Source organism: Lepisma saccharinum, chromosome 5 (assembly GCF_977018435.1).
Source record: "Lepisma saccharinum chromosome 5, izLepSacc3.1, whole genome shotgun sequence".
Classification (NCBI taxonomy): domain Eukaryota; kingdom Metazoa; phylum Arthropoda; class Insecta; order Zygentoma; family Lepismatidae; genus Lepisma; species Lepisma saccharinum.
The window spans coordinates 101,591,924-101,614,003 of record NC_139233.1 but is presented as its reverse complement, the minus strand read 5'-3'; the positions used below and the strand labels follow the sequence as shown (position 1 = coordinate 101,614,003).

The following is a 22,080-nucleotide window of genomic DNA, read 5'->3' as shown; positions in this document are numbered from 1 at the left end:
CCCCCCAGTTTTGGCACCTTGCCCCCTCCCCGCGGTTTTAGAATCCAATCGCCGCCACTGTTTGAAGTCACAACTAAACTAATTGCTTACATTTTGTTATTGGAACAAAAACTCTCCTCCCGGGAAAATTTTGTTGGTGGGGGGCAATTTCAGACCAAGATTGTTGGTGGGGGATAATCCCCTTTTCCCCCCAAGATTTCGCACCGGTGTGGGGGAAAAGGGGCTGCAGTTCCCAGCCTTCGCTCCACCCACACCCACTCCTTCTCCGACGTTATGCGCGGCCTTGCTCCAGGGATTCCCGAGATAGATTAGATTAGAAAATAGTAAAAATTAAATGTGAAGGAACAAGAGAAATTATTTGTTCTTTGTATCAAGCCACACTCAGGCTGCTAAATTCATTTCATAGAATACGACGCCTGTGTATTTAAGATGATTGATCTCATCTCTCTGTCTGGAGTTAAATACGATTTTTTTTTTTTTAGCCTAGCCACGAACCGGTGTGGAATCACAGCCCAGGGCGGTTATTTTTACAAAATCCTATTTTCCTACTGGCTGCTTTGGCTAAGCACTATACCTAATTGATTTCTTAACCTCGAGTTCCTTCGTAGGGAAGCGCGGCAACAGAGGGTTACCGCGCCGGGTTTAACGCTATATCGTCCGGACAAGATATTGCAATATTGAAAATATATCGTCCAGGCGATATCGACTATACGATATTTTGTCACTATATTTTGGCGATATATCCTCACGAAATATTGGCAAAATATATCGTGGCGGCAATATATCGTCACGATATTTTGGCGATATGTACCTTGGAGACGACATATCGCCCATATCACGATACGGAAAAAAATATCGTATCGTAAAGTCTGTGACGATATTTTCCTGACGATATATTACGATATCAAATTCCCGATATCGTCCATCTTTAGTTACATTTTTCCTTGGTTAGTATAGATGTTGACGAGAGTGTGGTCTGTCACTCTGTGTAATTCCAGTTGAGTGGGAGACTTTGTCGTATGTAAGCATTGGTTCGCCGGTCTTTTGTACTGCCTATTATTCCTTAGTATGTGTCGGGTTGGACTCACCCCCCACCCCATAAATTCATGTCTGTTTTTCACGTAGTAATCAGCATAGAAAAATTATAATCGGAAGTACCTACAGTAAAACCTCGTTAATCCTGACCCCGATAAGCCGGACTTCCCTTAATCCGACCAGGTAAAAGGCAAAAAAAAAGCAGAATGCAAGGTTTTAAATGTGGCTAGAAGTCAACAAGAGAACTTCCCAAAGAAAAGGCAGTCAACCACTGAAGGAATCCTGTTTCCCGCAGACTTCGTACTGTACTGTACAGTGTCTTTAGGTTAATGCCCTTTAAATACACCATAATAAACGTGTTTTGTTGCTATAAACGGAGTTTTAATGCACTTTATATTGTTCTTTTAGGTTATTTCAGTTAATCCGGACTTTCGTTAAACCGGTCAATTTATCCCCCCCATTAGTCCGGATTAACGAGGTTTTACTGTATTTCAACTAATATTAAATTTCATATAGCATTATCTGTTTTTGACTTTTAGTGTATATGGTAAAATGATATCTTGCCAAACAGAATAACTACAAAAGAAATAAAAGGACGCTCCCTGTGCATTTAAAATAGTCGATTTGGGCTACGTGTTCCGAGTTAAATACTATTGCTCACCCCTCCCCTATGCTCCTTCTGCCGCAACTCCAATCATTTTTTGTCTGGTTGGTTGTGTCACCTTTTCGCCATGCACTTTCCCTTACCCTGCCAAGTGCAACCAATACTGAATGAGAGCAACAAGGTTCCGATTTGTCGTGAACTGAAACGTGAGATAGTATTTATCTCACAGGGAAAGTACGGTACATAATCTACACACTGATTATTACGCTGCCAGTTACCCAAACATGCATGTCTGAAGTTTAACCTGGAAAACAGGAACGAAATGAAAAGTGAAGTTTTGCATATGGAAAGGGTTCGAAGATGAGAGGCGTCGAAACAAACAGGACGTCACACGCCAAGTAACATTTTTCATTTCTTCCTCCTTTGCATCTGGTTTCAGCTCGAGTGGATGACGTACAGGAAACTGATGTAAACGTACAAGGGCAAAAATCGTAAAGGAAATATCACAAAGCTATGCACGCCCCCGACAGCATTGAGAGCTATTTCCTGGAGGTGTTGGAGCGTTGAAATCGAACGGAAACCGCTTGCTCTTCGTAAGTGACGCTTTTTCGCTTCTTTCGTCAACGTATGCTAGAAGGGACGGCAGCTTGTGACGGACATCACGAAACAAAGTAAGGCTCGTCCGTAGTTGCGGAATCTTCCAGTTAAGTATCGACGGTAGAGGCGCCATAATTGCCTCAGATGTGTTACTGAAGCAGGCTCGTTTGCGCCAATTTGAGTGTCAACGTGAAACTCTCCTTCTTGAATCTGGTTGTTATGGTTCAGTGTGCCGCTACAAGCTGAAGAGGTGTATTCTGTGCGTGTTCTAGTTTCTGTGCCTTTCCTTCATATTTCTTCGAGCCTGTGGTTGAGATGTCCGCCGCAAAATCTGGCGTTAAAACCCAGCAGGAACACACGCAGCCTGCTCAACAACTCCAAATTCAGGAACCTCCAAAATCAGACACGACTTGTGCAACTGGCAGGTAAGTTTCCAAAAATGTGTTCAGTGGTGGTCAAACGGAGAAGTGGGTGTTGGTGCACGTTAACCTTAGAACACTAACCTTACTTTTACCATGCGTAAATATGACTCACCTTCTATTATTAATGTTTTTAGCAAAGAATTAACTAAAATTTTATAATTTGGTACGTGTATTCATAATTTAGTTACATAATGGATAGCAATATAATTTACTAATATTTATTTATCACAATAATAATCATTATAGAAATATATATAGAAGTTGTAATGTAAATTAATATAAAATAATGGAAAGCGAACATTTTTACATTCAGATGCATGTTGGACTAATTTTGCTTTCATGATAACTGGAAACAGACTTGTTGCACTTGACACAGAATGTGGTTGGCTCCCGTCGCCGCCTTGTAATCAAGAGGTCCTGGGTTCGATACCCGGTGGAGGCACTAAGTAGTTCGGATCCCAGTTTAAGCTGCAGGTCAAGTCCCGATTAGCCTTTCTGTGCATAAAGTGGACTTTAAAAAACAATTCAATCAATCAATACATTATCAGTAAAATTGTATGAAAAATGCTACTATTATTCAGTCATACATACTGAACATGGATCAGTTTGACTCACAAATATACATACCTTTAGTGCTAAATTGAATAAATTTTACGCACCACATTTTCTACACATACTAACTATGAGTAAACATTACTCCCTAGCTTCTATTAACAGAGCTGTAGTGCCCAGACAGTAGATGACGCCAACCCCTCCCTTTGGTATCTTGTTGCTAACTAATGGCCCGAGGCATATCTGGGAGGGGGTGCCACTTCAACGCCAAGGACGGGAGGAGCAACCAAAACAGTTGGGAATGTTATATTTTACTCATGGTTAGTGCTCTAGGGTTAAGACAAGAAGAAACAAAAGACATAGCCACCAAATGAGGAGAGTTTTACAAAATCCTAATTTTAGTTATAGCAACATGCAAATATAGCAGTAGAACGTTGAGATTTATTTTTAGAAGCAGTTGAGCTACATGACTAACCGATTTCGGAACTGATATTTATTTAATCTCTGCTGCGAATAACAACATATTCAGGGTCTAAGCCAGTATTTATACAACCTGTACCGAAAAGCGACAAGGAAATGTGAGGAATCTCTCATGGTTGAAGTAAAGTTTATGCTACAGTGTAGAAGCTAAGGAATAATGTTTATCTGTAGGGCCACATGAGAAAACAAACTTTGGGTATATCAAGTTGTCCACAAGCCCCCTCCCCGCCCCTCTTCCTCCTCCCTTGGTTTCGTGCATAAAGGTAATACTGCCGAATACCGAGACTACGGACCACATGTATAGAAATGAACGTTTCCAGTGACGCGACTTTCGGTGCATTGTCACGTTTCACTGATACACCTGTACATGAAAGTAAATACTGTTTTTATGGATAATTAATAATCTACAGTTCCAGCATTTTGTAAAAATAATTAAATTCTATTCAGTCCGAAATTCAAAACGCTTCACTAAAATTGCTTCCCTTTTTAAACTTTGAGATTAATAATGCAATATATTTATGGAATATATGGGCCTCTCTGATGACGTAGTAGTAACACCATCGCCTTGTAATCAATGGGATCTGATTCGATACCAGGTAGAGGCACGTTGCACAGTCGTTCGGATCCCACTTTAAACTCTAGTTTCAGTCCCGAGTAGCCTATCTGTGAACAAAGTGAACTTAAAACAATAATTCAATTTCAATTATAGAGTATATATATTAAGCCGACTCTGTTTCTGAACTACTAGAAATTAAACAGAAAAAATATTTGCTCAGACACATCATCACTCGAATCCTACAAACGATTTTCTTAGAATTTGAGATTGTTCCCTAGAATAGCACGTGGATTGGGGGGGGGAGGGGTTTGCGGGGCTGGTGTGAAAACGTTTCCAGTAATTAGATCTGTGAGCTAAAATGCAATTCTCCCGAATTTGTTATGAGTTCTGCCCATTTTTTATTTGCGTTGACTGGATAATTGGCCTAGTTAAACAGCGTTGTGTTTGTCTATTCTTGTTCTCCCCTAGAAGAATCACAGCTGCGGACCCTTAAAAAATAACCATTTGAAAAGGGAATTCGCCTTCCAGGACAAAGGCTGAAGTTCCATAGGGCTAAGGTAACACCCCCCCCCCATTAAAGTCGGCATGATACCATTTGACAAACAAAATGTATTTTCCAAACAAGGTATTCGACACGCCTGAAGAAGGTATTCGAATGGTGAACTAATGAAGGAAACCAGGTAACATGAAATCATTCATGCTTGATATCCAGAATTTCTACCAGAATTTTTACGCTAACCACTTCGCCATGGATAATGGCTACAATTTATTTATTTATTTATTTACTTATTCTTTTGGATGGGGAAGTTAAAGCACAAACCTTTTCTTATACTTAACCATCTTTACTTTACATTTTACAAATTGAGTTGAATATCTAACAGTTTGCGAAATATAAAACATCAAAATACGAAATAAAATTTAAAAAACAAAAAAGAAAAACACACAAAAAACACAAAAGAAAGAAAACACCAAAGAAAAAAACACCAAAAGGAAAAAACACAAAAAGTACACATGTATGCTGTGAGAGACGCAAAAAAATGCACGTACAGCATGAACACACACATAACAAAAATACTTAAAATTCAGAAAAGTCAGTCGGTGTTTGTCCTAGAAATTTACATCAAGAAAGCTTTCACTTTTTATTGTATTTCCTTGTACAATTCTAAAAAGAGCGTCGAAACGTTACATGACATCCACTGTATTGGTTTATTAGATTTTCATAGAAAAGTTTTCAATAATCATTTGAAAGAAAAAGTATCAATAACCACCATATTTCGATACAAATTTACCAACTGGCTTTCTAAATTAGTTATGCGAGTCAACAATACATAGTAAGTGTCTTACCGATAGTCTCAGTCTGTAACAGAATGAAATTTGTTGTAGTTAAAAGAATGAGTAAAATCTCTCTGCGATATAAAATGCTCATGTAAGCCAACAAACTGTCTCATGTGGCTTATTAATCATATAACCTATAAATAATCATAATAATAGCCATTATAATCTGGTTGGCTATTCTGCCTATTCGGATTCCTACAGTTTCCAGCTACTTCTATCAGTGCCGCAACCTCAGGGGTACAGGGGATGCATTGCCCCCAACCTTCGACGGAAGTCGATTCTAGGGGGGCAGGAGCGGGGCAAACATTGACGGCCAAGTGCACCTGCATGGGGGCCTATAGGAGTAATTGTCCCCTTCGATTTCAAATTTTATGCAAATAAAAATACATTTCGAAATATTTTCTTGCTCGCTTAGCTTGAAATGCCTGCTTTCTCAGTCTGGTCAAGTTCAGAGCCGTAGCTAGGGGGCGGCGGGAGTCGGCCATGGACGCCGAGCGATCTAAATGAAAATAAGTTGTAAAAGAGGAATGCCATGGCGTCCAGTGAAATAATTTGCGTCCTATTAAATCAATATTGTTTTCAATTTCAAGAATTAGATCTAAAAATTTTCTTGCTTGCTTCGCTCGCATTGTCATTGTTTTCTGTAATGTAATGTATTTCAATAATATGTGTTGTATATATGTATTGAATAAACTTTGAATACATACACAATTTAGTGCTACCATGTTGCATATGTATTTTCTAATTTTGTGTAGCTCCATGTTGCATATGTGTTAAACATATGTTGTAAATGAAAGTTATTATTAGATAATATGAATTTGACTGTGTTGAAAAAATATTTCAAATCGTTTGTTCCACACAAATGCGTTGTCACCGACTTCTACAACCTTTTTGATTAATTTATGAGTATAGTCTTTGATACTACCACTAGTAGTAATAATAATAATAATGTCATTCTTCTTGTTCTTCTTCTTCTTATTATTATTATTGGTACGTTTATCCTGATACTTGCCCCCACAGACAAAAATTCGTGGTTGCGCCTCTGGCTTCTATCCATAGTTTCCTTCTTCAATAGCTTGTATCCTTTTTTTATCAGCTCGTCCAAAAGTGTGTTCCCTTTCCTTCCTCTGTTTTCTTCCTTTAAATATAAAAAAAAACGAAAGGTATGCATTGCATTGCAACGTGCCATGAAAGCACACAGGATGGGGGAGGGGTCTTCTACAATCTCGGCCTTTTTCGTGGAGAAGATGTGACAGCACCACGCTCCGGCCGGCTTCACCACGCAGGTACTCATTTATTAGGGGCTGGGTAATCCACAGAGCCGCGTTATACAGGGACATTGTCGGGAGAGTTTCGATCATCTACCCCGTAAATCTAAACCCGGCATTTCCGCCTTGTAACCAAGGGGTCCCGGGTTCGATACCCGGTGGAGGAACATGGTGGTTCGATTCCACTTTACACTGTAGGTCCAGTCCCGATTAGCCTTACTGTGCGTAACGTGGACTTAAAACACCAATTCGGTCAATCAATGAAAACCCCGGCATTTCGCGTGACAGGCGCGCACCTTACGATCACAGGAACATGTTGTTTATTTTGCCCTTAGATAATACACAGAATGTACAACATGGGAAGCAATAAGTTAAATAACAGGGTCCACATACCAAAATTTATGAGTCGATAAAGGATCCCCACATTGCTGACTGGCAATTAGGGAGAGGCGTTCGAACCCCTACGCCTTCTCCTTCAAATATTACGCCAATAGGAAAAGCGATTGTAAACAAAGTAAGTACCTTGAATATGTACGTACTCCCAAAATCCAGAAAGTTCAAGCTTAGGAAAAATATATCCTTCGATGTCAAAGTTTCAATCAAACGGTTATCAGAACGCTCCAAAGCGTCATGTACGGAAGTGTGTCAAGAACTACTGCATCAAACGTGTTATGAATAAACCTACGGATTTATAGGTTCTAAAAAGTTTCACTTTAGGTTCCTAAAATAGGCTCTAAAAGTCCTAAAATAGGTTTTGAAATGCTAAAATAGGTTCTAAAAATGTTAAAATACGTTCTAAAAATTTTAAAATAGGTTCTAAAAATCTTAAATTACGGTTAAAAAATCCTGAAGTAGGTTACAAAAAACTTTAAATTGTTCAAAATTACTGAAAAATACTGATTACGTACAATCATTTAAATCAAAATTTAGAAACAACCGTAAGGAATTTTAATAGGTGTACACATAATAACAAAATATTAATTTTCAATTTTATCCACAAATTATTGTAATACTATACTTGTCCTGTTAGCAAAAGTTACTTGTTTAATAAAATATGACTTACGTATGTATAATTTGCTGCACAATACCAGGATGGCTCCTTGAATTTTGGGATATAAGTATGCGTGGAATTTTCTCCATACATGTGACAACAGTGGCGCCAGGCATTTTGCTTTGTTTAGCGGTTTGAAAAAAGACCATGGACTTGGAGGGAGGAAAATCGATACAAAGGAGGTTTCAAATACATTTGTCATTGCATTTTTTGTCACCAGACAGAGTAAATACCTCTGCGTGATATAAAAATCATGCAAAACCTAAAAAAAGTTCGATTTAGGTATATAAACCTAAAATAGGTTCTATCAAGCAAAATAGGTTATTTTAGGCACTATAAAACTTCATTAGTTGTTTAGTTTCTTGGTGAATCGCAGACATATCTTGATATTTCCTATTTACCTGCAAAGGAAAAAAATAGGTTAAAAACCTAAAATCCGAGGTCTAGTTATGAGAATGGCAGCCCTTCGTTCAGAACCCAATCTGTCTCAACCTCTACTTAAGCCAGAGACAGACAAAGAGAGAGAGAGAGAGCGAGAGAGAGGTTAACAGAAAGCAATAGACTAGTCCGAGATGATGGAGATAGGAAAGACGACAGGAGAGGGATAGAAGGAGTGGGTAGAAAGTGGAAAGAGAGAGTGATGATAGGAGAAGAATAAAACAATCAGCCAGAGAGAGAGAGAGAGAAGGAGAAGCACATGTACAGAGAGAAAGACACATGCGGACAGAAAGAGCGTGTGTATGCGAGAAAGGGGTGAGGATAGAGAGAAGGAAGGATAGAGAAAGAAAAATAGAGAGGAGATAGAGGGAAAGTAGGAACAGGCCCAATGCCCACCCTGCAAAAAAAAAAAAAAAAAAAAAAAAAAAAAAAAAAAAAAAAAAACTAAAGAATGCGAAATCAGAACTGCAAAGAAAATAATCCATCATTAGTGACAAAACCCCTTTTACAGTATTCCTGGGCGAGAATAAATGTACCCCATTCAACATCACCGATTTATTTGAAAATATGGTGTTCAGGGTGGTCAAATCAATGTATGCTGTTATTGAGGTGGAGAAACAATAAATATTCTTCTCGTTTGTTCATTCATCCACAACGCAGGATTGCTCCGACTCCGCACACACGTGGTTGTATCATGTGGGTTATATTTTGTCACGATTCCTACTAACCTAGAAATCCTGTAAAACCGGGAAATAAGAGAAATGAGTTCGTGGGTCGTAGATAAATCATTTGGGAAATGCGTCCAAAGAAAGTGAAAAATGAAGTGGCTTTTGTACTTTCCGGAATTTATAAATAGAAATAAGTTCCACATTTTCTTCTTGAAACAGCTTCTTGATTAGATTGTAGATAAATAGAAAATATTCTTATATTTTGTTTCCGTTCATTTATTTTTGAACAGCGCTGATTCAACTTTATTACATTGAATAGCAAGTGCAGTTAGTCGCTTAAAATTTGGTTAACTCCAAGTTAAAGCATTACAGAATAGTGTGCATATTTATTTAAAAATAAGTCGCCAAAAGTCACAATTCTTTTCTCAAATGTTTGAGAACCGTGTTTATGATTTTTTCACAACAAAGTTCTCTGCATACTGCATTTTTCAACATTCAAATCTCTGACCTTGTTTATTTGATGCAGTATTAATTTCAGTAAACTTACTTCCCTAGGGAATGAAAAACTTTTATTAAAAGCAACTTTGAATTATGCAATGTCTGTATTATATTTGTTATGACATTACCTCATTTTTTTCTCTCGTCTCTAATGCCACAGCATTAGATTCATTTACATGAATTAAGTTCCTTCATTCACTGGATGTTTTCTCAAATGAAACACTTTAAGTTTTATCATGCTTTTATGGAGGCCTACCTGGATTTGAATTTCTTTCCTGAACCTCTACAGCCACGAATTGTGTTTTTTTACAAATGTAGCAAATATATGCATATATATATATATATATATATATATATATATATATACATATTTTCTGTGTGCTATTGTGAAACCTTTATTACAATAAATTCACGTTAAGGAATTCAGTAATAACAGGAATACAAAAAATCTTATTACACCCTTCGTCGAGACGCTCCTACATATCGACAGTTTGTGCTGTTTTTAACACTTCATTACACTTTTCTGCTCGCGGCCTACTTCAATGTTTAACACTTTCATTCACACCCTCCGAAGGCTGGACACCCGAAGGTGCTTTCACACTTCTGATGAGGTAACAACGGGGCCAAAATGATTCTTATGTTCAAGAACACTTAACAAATATTCAAAAATTAAGGAATGAGGTCGAAGCTTAACGAAGTGATTCATTAATTGAAACCAGAGTGACAGTAGCAGGCAGACAACGCAGGGCATAGCATCATCAATAGCAAATCATGCTTTCTGGCGATATAAACTTGAAGTCCGTCTGTCTCATTTATTTCTTTGTAAACCATGTAATTTTGTGGTTTTCTTTCTGCCGTAATAACTAGTTAAGATATGGACACACGTTTCAAGGATGGTTCAGTAGCGGAGGTATTTCTATTCTTGTACATCGTCCTCAAAACAAAAAGAAGTGCGCAAAGAACTAGCGCTTGAATGGTCGCCGGGAAAGGAGAAGAAACTTCGAGCAGTTATGAAGTATCTGGAGTTCAAAATTCAAGTGCAAATTTTCAATTTTAACAAAGTTCACTTGCTGCATTTATTGTATTTACTTGTTAAGTTTTATATAACCGGAGAAGACAGTTAGCCTAGGTTAATGCCTACTTGATGGCGAAGTGGTAACGTCGTCGCACTGTAATCAAGGTATCGCTGGTTAGATACTTGTTGGAGGCACACAATGGTTCCAATCCGAATCGTCCAGTCCAGATTATCCTTTCTGTGCATAAAGTGAACTTTGAAAGAAACAGTTAGCTCAACTACAGCGCCTTGAATAACGTAGTGTGGAAAACGACCCAAGAAACTCACTCCCCAGACGGATGAGAAACATAGATGGCAGTGCGATCAATGTCGGTGCTAATTTTCTTATGAAAGTAATGCGGCTTTGTTAGTTTTTGGAATATATTATGTAGATTTGTTTGTCTTGAAATGAGGTACGTGAATTGATGGAAACAGTTATATTTGTGGAGTTATTTGCAGTCACGAAATGGCATTAATTTGGAAAGAAAAGTAAAATAAAATTAATAAATAAATAACATGCGTAACAGCAGAAGAAACATCGCAATGTGATTCCGGACGTCAGGTCTTGGACTGTGTATTAGAGTTTATTATTCTATGTTATTAGAATATAAATAGTATCCTGAGAGATATTTCATACCGAGGCGACAAACCACAAGTGTCGCTTGAAAGCTAGCAGTCGGAAATCAATGCAGCCTTTCGAACCGTAGGGACACAAGCTCTGACTGCACCGTTTCCTCAAGGAGATTTTAGACCAAATCGACACGCGAAAAACGATACGAGGATTTCACACCAATGCGACACGGGTCATTCGGTCCAAGGCAACTTTCATACCGAAGCGACACATGTTGCTTGGAAAGGAGCCAATCAAGAGCAACATTTCACATCGTAGCGGCATGACGGGAAGCACAGGCCAGCGTTCGGTTGGTGAAATCCTCAAGCGATAAGTGTCGCGTGCCGCTTGTCGCTTTGGTGCGCAATCTCACTAAAGCAAGACACTCATTGCATTGCGTATGCGCGAACAACAAACCACGGCAACATGTTGCAAGCTATTGAGGAAATGGCCCAGTTTGAGCAACAAAGCGACACGTGTGGCTTATCGTGTCGCCTAGATCTGTAGTTGTAATGTGCGGTTTATCGTGTCGCCTATCTGTTGTTCACACAATTAGCAGCGAACGCTTGCTAATAGACTGAAGGCACCATGTCGCTTGTCACTTAGTTGGGAACTCCCCCTGTAGCGCGCCGCTTCGATCTCAGCACCCTTCCTTTAAGGAGCTTTCCGACCGAAGTAACAAGTAGCACGTGAATACGCCATATGAACTTGTCGTTTGCTGTTTGGACCCTCATGTGCAATGAATGCTATTTTACAGTCTGGAAGTGTGTGTCACTAATGTGACAGTGTGAACATCCCGTGTCGCTTGTCCCATTGGTTTGAAAGTTGCCTTACACTCATGTCGATGGCACTAAGAAAGTTTTGTGAGGTTCCCCTTGTCCTTTCATGCAATCATCATTATCATCATCGCCGCGATTAGTTTAAAGCGGAAGAAAAGAGACAGTAAATATCCAAAATACAAATGCTTCAGTGTGTATATCTTTAAAATAAATGATGATAAAAATAATGAACCTAATTCATACACAAAAATTTAGTTGCCAAGAGCATTCCACGCGTATTTTTTTCTCCCGTATTATTAACGAAAGTATGACGATAACAGGACGTGGTCGACTGTCTAGAAAGTTCGTTAATATCTTCGCGACCACTGTACCAAATATCATAGCAATTATCACATTCATAGAAATGCTTCATGTAAAAGAATCAGACGTTGCAGCGAAAACTCAATTTACTCCATTATAAGCAGTCGAACACCAAGCACCGGGGTCAACACCAGCGCCTCTAGCGGATCATTTTCGAGTGGAACCAGCCAGAGAGCGCAGAACCGTGCGCGTTTTCCACACCACGTTATTCAAGGCGCTGTAGCTCAACTTTTGCAAATTTTGTACTATAATAACTTTTACTATTTTCTACTTGCAATGGAGTTAAATGGTAGTGTCCTAGTTGCGAGCAGTCCTAATTGCGAACAATGCCTAAATTGTCCTACCTGCTAACACATAAAGCTGAGAAGAAATTCTATGCCCTAATTGCGAACACATGGAACTGAAAAATCTGTTTTCACAAACAAATATGGGTAGAACCCAGAGAGACAGCTAGGTTGAGTAGCAACAATAGTTAATCTGACTGACTTATCGTGCTCTTCTGCTTTGTAAATCCCTCCAAGGCCATTCCACCCTTTCACTTTGGTCGTCGTAATCTGACTTTCATCCGTGTGTTAATGTCTTGAAAACCCCAATGCCAAAAGAGACGTGGAACTGCTTCAACAGGAGGCAAGGCACTTTCTGCCCCCCCCCCCCCCCAATTCACGTACATGGACATATATCTTCTAAAATATAAAAATGGATATGTGTGTGTGTGTGTGTGTTTGTTCCAGCATAACTCTAGAACGCCAGCATCGATTTCAACCAAACTTGGATCACGTATCACTTGCAATCTCGAAAGAAATACTGTGGGGGTAAGACACCCCTGGCACCCCTAGGGGTGTGGGTGGGAGAGATAACATGCAAATATAATCCAAAACTACCCATATTAGTGCGGAATCCATAGTTGTTTTCGGGGTCGCTAAGATGAATAGTGACACTCCCAATGCCGTTCAACTCCCCAAGACACACCTGACACCCATAGGGGGTGGGAAGGGGTGACATGTAAAAATAATCGAAAAGGACGGATATTAGTGTGGAATCCATAGTTTACGGGGTCGGTACGATGAATAATGACACTCCAAGTTCATTTTACACTATAGTTAGAATTCATTATTTTCCTGTGTAATAGAAGATTGGTATAAATAAATACCCGGGCAACGCCGGGCAATCAGCTAGTTATATATAATAAGGCAGAAAAGTGGAACGACATATTTCTTAATAAACCTAGAAGATATAAAGCAGAAGAAAGAAAGAATATTTGTTTGTTGTTTTTTGGAGGAAAAGAAGGTGAGGAGCACTAACTAGTGTAAGGAGATTAGTGATAATCGTATTTTTTTTAAAGAACAAATGTTTCGAATTTGAATTTTGAAATTTAGGTAAACAAAGATATAATTATTATGTATCGCTATTTGAATCGCATAAACTCCGATGTGGATTACGTCGCAATTGCCAGTAATCAATTTCTTGTTGAGCAAGTAGTTTCTTTGAAGTCCTGATTGAAACATTACTTTACTTCAAAGAAAGTTCGGAAAGATCAGTTTCCCTCTAACAACCAAGTAGAGGCATTTAGAGAGTTCTGAATCCTCATTTGGGGCTCGAATCATCATGTGGGGCTCGTCGTAGCCTTTTATGATGTATATTTTGAGGACAGAGTTGGCAACACTGTGGGCCCTTACTGTAGCCTTTTATGAGGGGGCAATGGGCCTCCTGTTTACATCTGGCAACACTGCCGTAGATTTTCTGACAGTGTTGTTAACCTACTGGGTTTTTCACTGTAAACTTTTATCAAAGGGCCTGAGGGGCCCATGTACCTTTTATGTTTGGGGCAACACTGTTGGGGGCATAGAGTTGGCAACACTGTGGGTTTTTACTGTAGCCTTTTATGAGGGGGACCCATTGCCCCCTTTTTATATTTGGCAACTCTATTGGATGTTTCTTTTTTGAGGCTTGGGTTTTGCCAACCTATCCGAAGAAAATTCCACTATATGATCTTTCACAGGCTAAGCTAACCTACAAATAGGAATTGGCAGCACTGACGAGGCTCGAATTATTATTTGAGGCTCGAAATCATTATTTGATGCTCGTTGGTGTTGCCTACCCACTCTACAAAAATTCTACTATATGATCTTTCACAGGCTAAGCTAACCTACAAATAGGAGTTGGTAGCACTGACTTATAAACCCACTGGGTCCTCTTGGCATGTTTTTTCATGATGTGTTGCTAGGCTATTGAGCATCTTGGCGTATACAATGTATATATTTTGAGAGGGGTTATAGCTTTTTATGCTGTACGAATACTGGAAGCTTGACAGTGACAACCAACAGAGTAGGTAAACCTACATCCAGGAACTGGCAACACTAGTTTCTGACAGTGAATTTGAAATAAAATATTAAACAAAATACATGAGTAAGCACTGTGAGTACAAATAGTACCAGTGTTATGCCCCCAACTCCAACTGGGCAACTGGGGGAAATAATTGTACAACAATTTGTACCTAATTGTACAATACTTGTACCTAATTGTACAACATACATATACACAGACATAAAAGAAAGAGCCTTCCCGTAACTTACTTCATGTACAATTTATATGATTTTACAACTGTGAAAAGAAAGCATATGTGTTCTGTATGCACATATTTATTCTTATTTTTCGAAGTTGAATGAAAGCACATGTTTTTACGTTCTCGTAATACTAACCTTGCTCCACTGATTTTAAATTGCTTCCATCCGCTTTTTTTTTTCTGTGTTATTTCCGTATGCACGCAACATTCGCTTTCAATAGTATAATGAAACACAGAAGGAGTGTTAGTATAGCAGGCTTCGAGTTTACAATTTATTAAATTAAACAATAATTTATGTAAGAATATACTTGTACTTACCGAACACAAAATAATAAAAGCACATGTGAATGTTTGCGTGTGTTCATGTTATATGACGACTGAGTAAAAAAATAATGTTGACTCCCCGAAAGATAAAGTTTCTAGTTCGACATCAGATGCATGCAAATTTTATGTTTTGCTCTCCAAAATCTTGATTTTATGTTTGTGCTATTTGTTATACAGCAGAGGAGGAGGAGAAAGAGGGGGAGAGGAGAAGAGGGGAGAGAGAAAGAGGAGGTACTATCAGCGCCATCTATTAACAAACAATAGAAATAAAAAGTAGGTCAAACTTTTTCAACACCCAAACATTTTAAACGTCCTCGCGTAGTAATACGATCTAGCTGAAGATGTTTAAAAGAGTACTCTTAGTCGACGAAGCTAATTGCTAGGGCCCTTATATTACTAAAATATTCTTTAATTTGCATATTTTTCATACCGCCATATGTTGTTCTAGTTGACTTCTTCCAAAAAAATGCTAATTAGCGAGAGTTAATTAAGCAAGGCAAGTAAAAGAAGCAAAATAGAACAACATATGTGCCGGCGTGAGAATATGTAAAAATTCGATTCAGAGGTGGATCGAATTAAAATTGGGGGATATTTTGCATTTTTTCTCTATAATGTACAAAACATTTACCGTACATAATTTTTTCCATTTACAACAGTATAAAATAAAAGGAATGTGTGACAATATCCATATTAACCCATCCGCATACCATTTAAATGACAATTTTTTTGCCATGAAATACCATTTAAATTTGGCTATCTCCCGTGAAGGTTGCACAGCAAGACAAGATGTCAAATATTGTTTAAACTATCCAAGCAATTTAAGTGAAAATTTTATATATTGAAGTGGAAGTATAGTAATAAGTATGCACATATGCAGTTTACTTGAAAGATAATTAGAAACTCACCTAATAAATTTGATCACACACATCTTTGCATTCTATTTCTATTCCTCAACCTTTTATATTTTTCCTGCCACAGCCACTTCTTCCTCATTTTCACTATATTCTTCAATTTCAATAACATAAAATGAACCCCCGTGTTCATCTCCCGTTCCAAAATCCACATTTTCCTCTTCATCGCTATCGAAAAGCAACTTTTCAATTGCAGAATCATCTACAACATTCTTAAGCAACATGTTTGCAAGACGTAACAATTGAAGGTTTGTTTACATGAGAAATTACTGAACAAAACACGCTTGAAATGGTATGAAAAAAGTAGTTGTATTGACTGTATTATAAACTCAACAAATGATGAGCCCTCCTCCAGCAGATTTGCTTACACTTAAAACAAGCTCAACATGCCCATATGAGCTTTTTGCTCAAGTGTGGAACCTTGCCTAATCCAAGATTTTTGTAAAAATGCCCTCAAAAATTTCCTGAGAAATGATGAGCCCCCTCAGATTGATTTGCCCATACTTACAAAAGTTGCATCAGCCAGATTTTTGTCCATAAACTTGTCAAAAATTGATATTTTTTTGGCTACACTTAAAACTAGGCCAAGACACACACACATACACACATATTTACTTCCAATTTAAATTCAATTGGGCACCAGGCTCAACTTGTATATCTAGTATTAAGATAATATAATTCTTCTAGAATTGCTCTGTAACCCTCTCATTTCTTACATCATAAACATATGATTTTTCTCCTATGAGAATAACACTACATATGGTGTCATCAGGTAATGCCTCATGGAATTCACAGATAATTTTAATATTTGTTCTGTCATTCACCACAACCTGTTTTCTTTTTGAAGTGTTGATTACAAACATGGGTCTCTGTGCTTTGAATTCATCTGGTGTGTAATACATGTCAGTATTGCCAGTAGTGACCCTTTTGAATGCCGAAAATGCCTCATATAATTTAAGGAAATCATCCTTGGACATGTCTAAATTGTAATTTTCTCTAGGAAATACCTCATTTCTGCCATTTTTAAGATATACGTTCTTGATGTTGCAGTTATCAAATTTACTTGAATTTTTTTCCTGATTGTTGTGTCTTCCAGTCTGAAACAATACCACTACAAAATCAGGCATGTCGTATTGTATGCTGGAGAATGAATTTGTAGCATCAAACTCATAATATGTACCAGATGCAGGCTTCTGTACACATTGATATGTATAAAATTGTAGAGGAACCTGTGGATTTTTTATTATATCAGCTTTGTATTTAAGAGCATAACTGGCTTCGTATTCAACAACTGGGATTCTTAACTCCATAGTCTGAATAATGCATTTGCCTGCATCTGGTAGGGTATTAGGCAGAGCTTCCCCTGTAGAGTTTATTGCACTGTACCTCATCAAAGCATTGTTATCATTTGCAGCTCTTCTAAATGTAATTCTTAAACCACCCTTCCACATAATATCTTTGTAATCTGAGAAGAATCCTGGCAATAGGCGCATGGGGAACAGCACTGTGTGGTTCTTAGATAATATCTTATCACCAGCCTCAAATCCACCTATTTTGTAGTAAGAAGCCTCGGTTTTGGATAATTTTAATGTGGCCAAAGCTGTGGAGGTAATGCCGGGATAATCCACTCTGTTTATAACAACGCCATGTTTTCTGATCTCAATTTCAGAGAATAGATGTGGCACAAAATTATCAACCAATCTTATATTTGATTTGCCGCATAATCTGTACCATCGAGCTTTACAACATCAAATTTGATGTATAGATCTGCTCTGTGGGGGTGTATAAATCCATCCCCTACATCAAGATCAACCTCAATCTCTGTGTTGGGTTGATTTAAATTTGCAAATGTCCTCCTGTTTGGAGGGAATGATTGTAGCTCATAACTCTCAATATTTTCCATTTTTTTCTTGTATGTATTTTTATTTAAATGTTAATCTCTATGATTGCAGTTGTTGTGGCTCCAGCAAAATCAACTAATTCTTCTTTTTCATTAGTGACCATCAATTCAATATTATCTATTCTATTATGACACACAGGAAAATATAATGTTGGGGATGGATTGTAGATGATTGGCTCCATGAATTCAGAATTAGGTTTGAATGTTGCAATAATGCCTGTTTGTTTGTGAGTGCCTATGCCATTTGATTTGGTGATCATACCCTCAGCCACATTACAGTGAATATTCAGAGTCTCTATGGCTAAGAATTTAGGTATATTCGTAGCAGTGTGTTTGATGCCTGCTTCAAGTTTTGTGTTGTTCTCAAAGCCTAACAGCTCTCCTATAGTAGCCAGATCCACTGTTTCTGTGGCAGATACAATTTCTACTCTGTGAGTGACAGAATTTTGACTTAATACTACACCTCTGGGTAATTGAGCATTTAGAGTGGAGAGATTATATTGCCCTGGAGTGATGACAATTTTTTCATCCCCAACTGCAATTGTGTTGTTGTGGTGTGTAATATTGGGGATTAGGTACATGCCATAAAATGCTCTGAGAGCTATTGTTTTGGGATACACTATGTCATCATGCAATTTGAGTTTCAATATTGAATTTTGGCTGGTGAGATGAAATACCCCCATGATGTTTCAGATACCACAAGGCTTTTTGAAAATCTTCAATTGATGGTTTATTTATTTGAGACATATATCTAAGAACAGATAAACACAAATGTTTAAATCAAATCTTTATGCCTATTATGACAGGTTGTAAGACCAATAGCCCACAAGTGGAAAAAGAGAATAAATATTCATTCACACTGACCTAGCTCAAATACCTGCACGAACATGCATGTCTAGAATGGCAATGACCCAGCACTGAGTGTTATGTATTGATTTTTGTATAACAAGCTGGGACAGATATAGGCCTGACTCTAAATATGAGTTGATTACAACAAATATCAGATTTTATATTGTTCAATATGAATAATTATATATATTTAAATCAAACAAGCCTGTAAGTATGAGGAGCACTGTAAAAACACATCTGTTCTCCTCAGCCACTCTCACAATACTGGCTGATGCAATATTACATCAAAGCTGCAATACTCGGGAATTTCTGTAAGTACTGGCGCTGAGGAGAACATGCAAAATCAATACTACCGTCTCGAGAATTGTACACACTGACACAGAGGGGAATATGCAAGTTGAGGCTGGGGTCCAATTAAACTTAAATTGGAAGTAAATATGTGTGTATGTGTGTGTGTCTTGGCCTAGTTTTAAGTGTTGCCAAAAAAATATCAATTTTTGACAAGTTTATGGACAAAAATCTGGCTGATGCAACTTTTGTAAGTATGGGCAAATCAATCTGAGGGGGCTCATCATTTCTCAGGAAATTTTTGAGGGCATTTTTACAAAAATCTTGGATTAGGCAAGATTCCACACTTGAGCAAAAAGCTCATATGGGCATGTTGAGCTTGTTTTAAGTATAAGCAAATCTGCTGGAGGAGGGCTCATCATTTGTTGAGTTTATAATACAGTCAATACAACTACTGAAAAACTTAGCAGCACAAACATATACGTCATAGATTTGAAAGATCATACAACCTCTGCCATCTATTGAATGAAAAAGGAACTACGTGATGAAAATCGGGAACCCGTCGATTCGACAACTAGGTGCAGGAAGGAAACGTCCAATCAGGCCGTCGATTCGACAACTAGGTAAGCGGATGGGTTAATTAGGAAAGTATGTTGTATGCTAGGTTAGCTAATTGTGTCTTTTACAGCTTCACTTTATAGAGGGAAGATGGAAAAAGAGAGCTCTACGGAAACTGACGCTCTTAACAATATTGTACGCCCGTGAAAATTATATATAAATAAAACTTAAGCGTATTATCTGCTTTCATATCAGATTTTGCCAACCTGTGAGCTGTAGTGTTTAGGTGACAAGCGACCTGCTCAAATATGATACTGTTGACAATATTGTACAGTCACGGACACTGCCGGCTTGTAATAAATACATTGCCTTTCAATGGAATCGTTACAAGCCGGCAGTGTCCGTGACTGTACGCCCGTGAAAATTATATATAAATAAAACTTAAGCGTATTATCTGCTTTCATATCAGATTTTGCCAACCTGTGAGCTGTAGTGTTTAGGTGACAAGCGACCTGCTCAAATATGATACTGTTGACAATATTGTACGCTCGTGAAAATTATATATAAATAAGACTTAAGCGTATTATTTGCTTTCATGTGAAATTTTACCAACCTGTGAGCTGTAGTGTTTAGGTGACAAGCGACCTGCTCAAATATGATACTGTTGACAATATTGTACGCCCGTTAAAATTATATATAAATAAAACTTAAGCGTATTATCTGCTTTCATATCAGATTTTGCCAACCTGTAAGCTGTAGTGTTTAGGTGACAAGCGACCTGCTCAAATATGATACTGTTGACAATATTGTACGCCCGTGAAAATTATATATAAATAAAACTTAAGCGTATTATCTGCTTTCATATCAGATTTTGCCAACCTGTAAGCTGTAGTGTTTAGGTGACAAGCGACCTGCTCAAATATGATACTGTTGACAATATTGTACGCTCGTGAAAATTATATATAAATAAGACTTAAGCGTATTATTTGCTTTCATGTGAAATTTTACCAACCTGTGAGCTGTAGTGTTTAGGTGACAAGCGACCTGCTCAAATATGATACTGTTGACAATATTGTACGCCCGTGAAAATTATATATAAATAAAACTTAAGCGTATTATCTGCTTTCATATCAGATTTTGCCAACCTGTAAGCTGTAGTGTTTAGGTGACAAGCGACCTGCTCAAATATGATACTGTTGACAATATTGTACGCTCGTGAAAATTATATATAAATAAGACTTAAGCGTATTATTTGCTTTCATGTGAAATTTTACCAACCTGTGAGCTGTAGTGTTTAGGTGACAAGCGACCTGCTCAAATATGATACTGTTGACAATATTGTACGTATATTGTATTGTATAGGAGACTAGAAGCATATAATTTGGCGAAAAAAAAACCCAAGTAAGGTCATAGAGAATTGTTAAAAAAAAAAGTGAACAATTATATTTTGCATTGCACAGCATTGGATATTAAATAACATACCCCCAAAAAATATCTGCATTATGCGTTCTGTAAAAAATTGCCCTACGTGCCAAACTGCTGTGTCAAGTAAACATTTTCAAAGGCACTGTCGTACTTGTGTGCCGGGAAAACAAATATGTGCGACCAAACTGTGCTCTAAGTGTGGAAAAAATATTTCTATTGCCAACTTCAAGCGACACCAGCTTACTTGCAAGAGCACTGGAACATCTCTACCGCAACCTTCCAAGCGAAAGATAGAAGTAACCTCCCTCGATGCATCGCCACCTGCCAAACGCGTCAAGCTGGCGAAGAAAGCAGACCGATTTGCGTTTGAGCATTTATTAGAAGACTTTAACATAACATCAGACAGCTTCTGCGATGTGCGTAGTTTTCTGGAGAGCGAGCGAGCTAAGATAATATCCATCCTCAACGATGCATTGGCTACACACTCCACTAAATTCTATGCTGTGCTATGCTGCAAGTATAAGAAACCGTCTGATGAAATATATAAATTCTTCCATGCCACAAAAGCAAAAACACTGCATCAGGCAGATGTCACTGACCTCGACAGCATCTACGACAAGTTTGTCGAGGAGCTTGTGGCAAAGCACGAGGAGCATCAGGCTGAAGGCTCGGGCGGTTCGCTGTGTGGCGACCCCCACAAACTTCGTTTGAAACTTAACAAATTCCTGCCACTGGCAGGGTCTAGCTATATTGCCCTGCCACCCGAGGTTAAAGCAAAAAAAGCTGTTCTCAATATTCAGAACAAAGACACCAAATGCTTCCTCTGGTCGGTGCTGGCAGCATTGCACCCTATACCTCGGGAAAACAATCCACGCCGTGTTGCACACTACAAGCAGTATGAGTCGGAACTGGAGGATGCAATGGCCGGGATTGCCTACCCTGTAGAAGTCTCGCA

The 22,080-nt window shown here is 38.2% G+C and overlaps 1 protein-coding gene across 1 annotated transcript in view; it reads left to right on the top strand.

Moving 5' to 3' along the window:
- The first annotated feature begins 2,037 nt into the window (after nucleotides 1-2,037).
- LOC145988440 (acid-sensing ion channel 1A-like) overlaps nucleotides 2,038-22,080 on the top strand; it is a 96,984-nt gene continuing 76,941 nt past the window's right edge. The window contains exon 1 of the mRNA XM_083123332.1: nucleotides 2,038-2,661. Within this exon, the coding sequence (XP_082979458.1) occupies nucleotides 2,552-2,661 (110 nt within the window). The 5' untranslated portion in view covers nucleotides 2,038-2,551. The remainder of the gene's footprint in view (nucleotides 2,662-22,080) is intronic.